Raw genomic sequence first — 3343 nt, forward strand, 5'->3', positions numbered from 1 at the left:
AGCTCGTGAGTCTTCAACTGTCGAGACCCATAAGTCACTACTCTACCATCATTCATCAACACACATCCCAAACCATCACGTGAAGCATCACAATAGATAACATAACCCAAGCCACGCTCAGGTATCACCAACATTGGAGCTATAGTCAATCTTGTCTTCAGCACTTGAAAAGATGACTCACAGGCTTCATTCCACACAAACTTGATTCCCTTTCGGGTCAATCGGGTCATAGAAGCTGCCAAACTGGAGAAATCTTTCACAAATCTCCGATAGTAGCCCGCTAAACCAAGGAAACTCCGGATCTCAAACACATTCTTGGGTTACTCCCAATTCAAAACAGCCTCAATCTTTGATGGATCAACTGACACTCCACCTTTCGAAACAACGTGTCCCAAAAACTTCATCTCTTGTAGCCAAAACTCACACTTCTCATATTTAGCATACAGTCGGTGTTCCCACAAAATTTGTAAAACAATACTTAAATGGACCTCATGCTCCTCTCGAGATCGTGAATACACAAGAATTTAATCCATGAAAACTACCATAAACTGGTCCAGATAATTGTGAAAGACGTGGTTCATCAAGTCCATGAATGCTGCTGGCGTATTAGTTAAGCCAAATGGCATAACTAGGAACTCATAATGTCCATACCGAGTACGAAATGCCGTCTTTGGGATATCCTCATCCCTAACCTGAAAACTAATAGTAGCCTGACCTTAAGTCAATCTTTGAGAAACAACTGGCTCCCCTCAACTGATCGAACAAATCATCTATCATTGGCAAAGGATACTTATTCTTGATGGTGGCACGATTCAACTTCCTGTAATCAATGCACAACCTCAAATAACCATCTTTCTTCTTAGCAAACAAGACCGGTACACCCCACGGTGACACACTCGGTCAGATGAAACCTTTCATCCTCAAATCATCAAGCTGCCTTTTTAATTCTTCCAATTCAATTGGTGCCATACGATACGGTGCCATAAAAATTGGCGCGGTACCTGGCATCAAATCAATAGAGAACTCCACTTCTCGGTGTGGAGGCAACTCTGTCAAATCCTCCGGAAACATATCCAGAAAATCATAAACAACTGCAGGATAATCTTCTTCCATAACGTCATCTTCTTTGGCTATAAGGCTAGCCAAGAAGTAATCACCATGACCCCGTCCACGAACTCTATAAAATGATGAAATGTGGGAATCACTCCGATCTCCCATGAAAAAGAAACAATCTCCCTCAGGACTGCAAACTGTAACTCTTCCTCTGAAACAGTCGATCGTGGCACGAAAGAAAGCTAACCAATCCATCCCGAGGATGACATCAAAGCTAGTCATCTCGAGGAGGATAAGGTCAAACACAAAAGTCCGCCTGACTATCACAATGGAACAATCCCGAATAACTCAGCTCAACGACACTAAAACCCCAACTGGCGTATCAACACACAGCGCCTGATCCATGAAACTAACCTCTAACCCCGATGCAAGTGCAAATGATGATGAAATGAAGGAATGAGATGCACCAGAGTCAAAAAGAATGCAGGCCCAAGAACCAAACACTGGAAAGATACCTCAAAGAACTGACAGTCCAGAAGAGGTATCAGCCGGTGCAAGTGCAAATACACGTCCCTGTGGTGTATGAGCTTGAGAACTGCCACCCTGAATATTAGACTGCTGTGCTGGCACAGTAGGAGTATCCCTCCTAACGGATCGTGAACCCTGAGAAGACAGAATAGGCTGTGATGGTAGCGGTGGTCTAAAACCTAACTGAACTGTAGCTGACTATGACAGCATCTGTCGTGACCCTCTGCTACTATCAGTGCCTATTCCCTGACTAGGACAGTCACGAATCAAGTGACCCTGCTGGCCACACCCATAGCAATCCTTTGGAGCTGAAGAAACTGAAAACGATTTCAGGGGACAACTGGACTTATAATGCCCTGGCTGCTGACACTGGAAACATATGACTCCACTCTTATCAGACCCCGCTAGCATTGGAGTGGTAGGAGCGGATTGTACAGATTGTTGCCCCTGAAACTGAGATGATCCACTCTTGTTCTTTTTCCATGAAGATCCTTCTGAAGATGGCCTTGCACCTCTCTTTTGCTTCCACTGCTCCCTTCTTGCATCCTTATCTTTAATATCAGTCTCAAGCGTCAAGGCCCTCTCCACTGCCTCAGAATAAACTTTGATAAACTATGCCGTTATCAATGGCCTCATTCTATCATTAAGACCGAAAACAAATTTTCGAGTTTTGTCAACTTTATCTCTTACCATTTCCGGAGCAAAGCGAGAAAATGAAGTGAACTTGTTCTCATACTCTACCACTGACATGTTGCCTTGGATTAGGCCAAGAAACTGGTCTTTTAACTCCCATCTTTTAGAAAATGGAAAATACTTTTCATAGAATAGTTCCTTAAACTTATCCTAACTCATTTCCTCCACCTTATAGCGATTCGTAACCGTCTTCCACCAGAGCTTAGCATCCTTAGTAAAATTGTAAGTTGCTAGGATGATCTTCAAATGATCCTCTGTCACATCCATTGAGGTCAATTGAGTTTCAACTTGATCCATGTAGTCGTCTGCTACCATTGGATCCACACCACCCTCAAATATAACCGACATCAACTGAGAAAATCCCTTAATGATCTTGAGACGCTTCTGAGCTGGCATCTCCTTAACTTGAACTGTAGGTTATGGTGCCGACTGCGATTGAGCAGCAATCGTTGCCCTCACGGCACTTTGCAACAAACGATTCAACTCCAATGCCACAGAACCTTCACCCACTTTTAGGGGTGCTTCAACATTATCCCTCCTTATAGGGACAACTCTCGGGGGAATCAAGGCCCTAAGAAGTATGTCCTCATCATTTAGCTCCTCCGGATTGGAGCCGGAACTCTCGCCAACATCGCCCCTAGTCGGCCTAGGGCCAACTTCCCTTTGTTCCTCACGCCATGACATCGTGCTATAAAATGAGAAAACGGTTCAATGACAAAACACTAAGGTTCACTATGGATGACTCAACGTGAAGTGATGTTGTACCAACACTTATCATGCAAAACTAGGCAAGAAGCACTCTAACATAGCATGTAAGCACGTAAACACATAGACACTTAAGCATGCTTGTTCAAGTAATAAGCAAGTAGCAAATAGTCACATAAACAACACAAATAACATCCCATACAATCTGATGTAGGCCTCTACTCGTCATCCTAAAGGTTTTTGAACCATGGCTCTGATACCATTCTGTAACAACCCAAATCCTCATAGATCCAGATCATTAAATGGGTCCTTACCCGACCCAGAATCATCCAAGGGTAATACGGTCCTTTTACGTTAAATTCAA

General features: G+C 43.5%; 1 protein-coding gene across 1 annotated transcript; it reads right to left on the reverse strand.

Moving 5' to 3' along the window:
• Positions 1–1779: 1779 nt before the first annotated feature.
• LOC132296553 (replication protein A 70 kDa DNA-binding subunit C-like) lies at positions 1780–2670 on the reverse strand. Its single transcript, XM_059794745.1, has 2 exons — positions 2601–2670; positions 1780–2168 (listed from the first exon to the last, which is right to left on the reverse strand). Exons 1-2 carry the CDS (start codon positions 2668–2670, stop codon positions 1780–1782), a joined length of 459 nt encoding a protein of 152 aa, XP_059650728.1.
• Between the last annotated feature and the right edge of the window lie 673 nt (positions 2671–3343).

Source organism: Cornus florida, unplaced genomic scaffold (genome assembly GCF_030987335.1).
Source record: "Cornus florida cultivar Cherokee Brave unplaced genomic scaffold, ASM3098733v1 CherokeeBrave_3.0.0_Hap2_Chr02, whole genome shotgun sequence".
Classification (NCBI taxonomy): Eukaryota; Viridiplantae; Streptophyta; class Magnoliopsida; order Cornales; family Cornaceae; genus Cornus; species Cornus florida.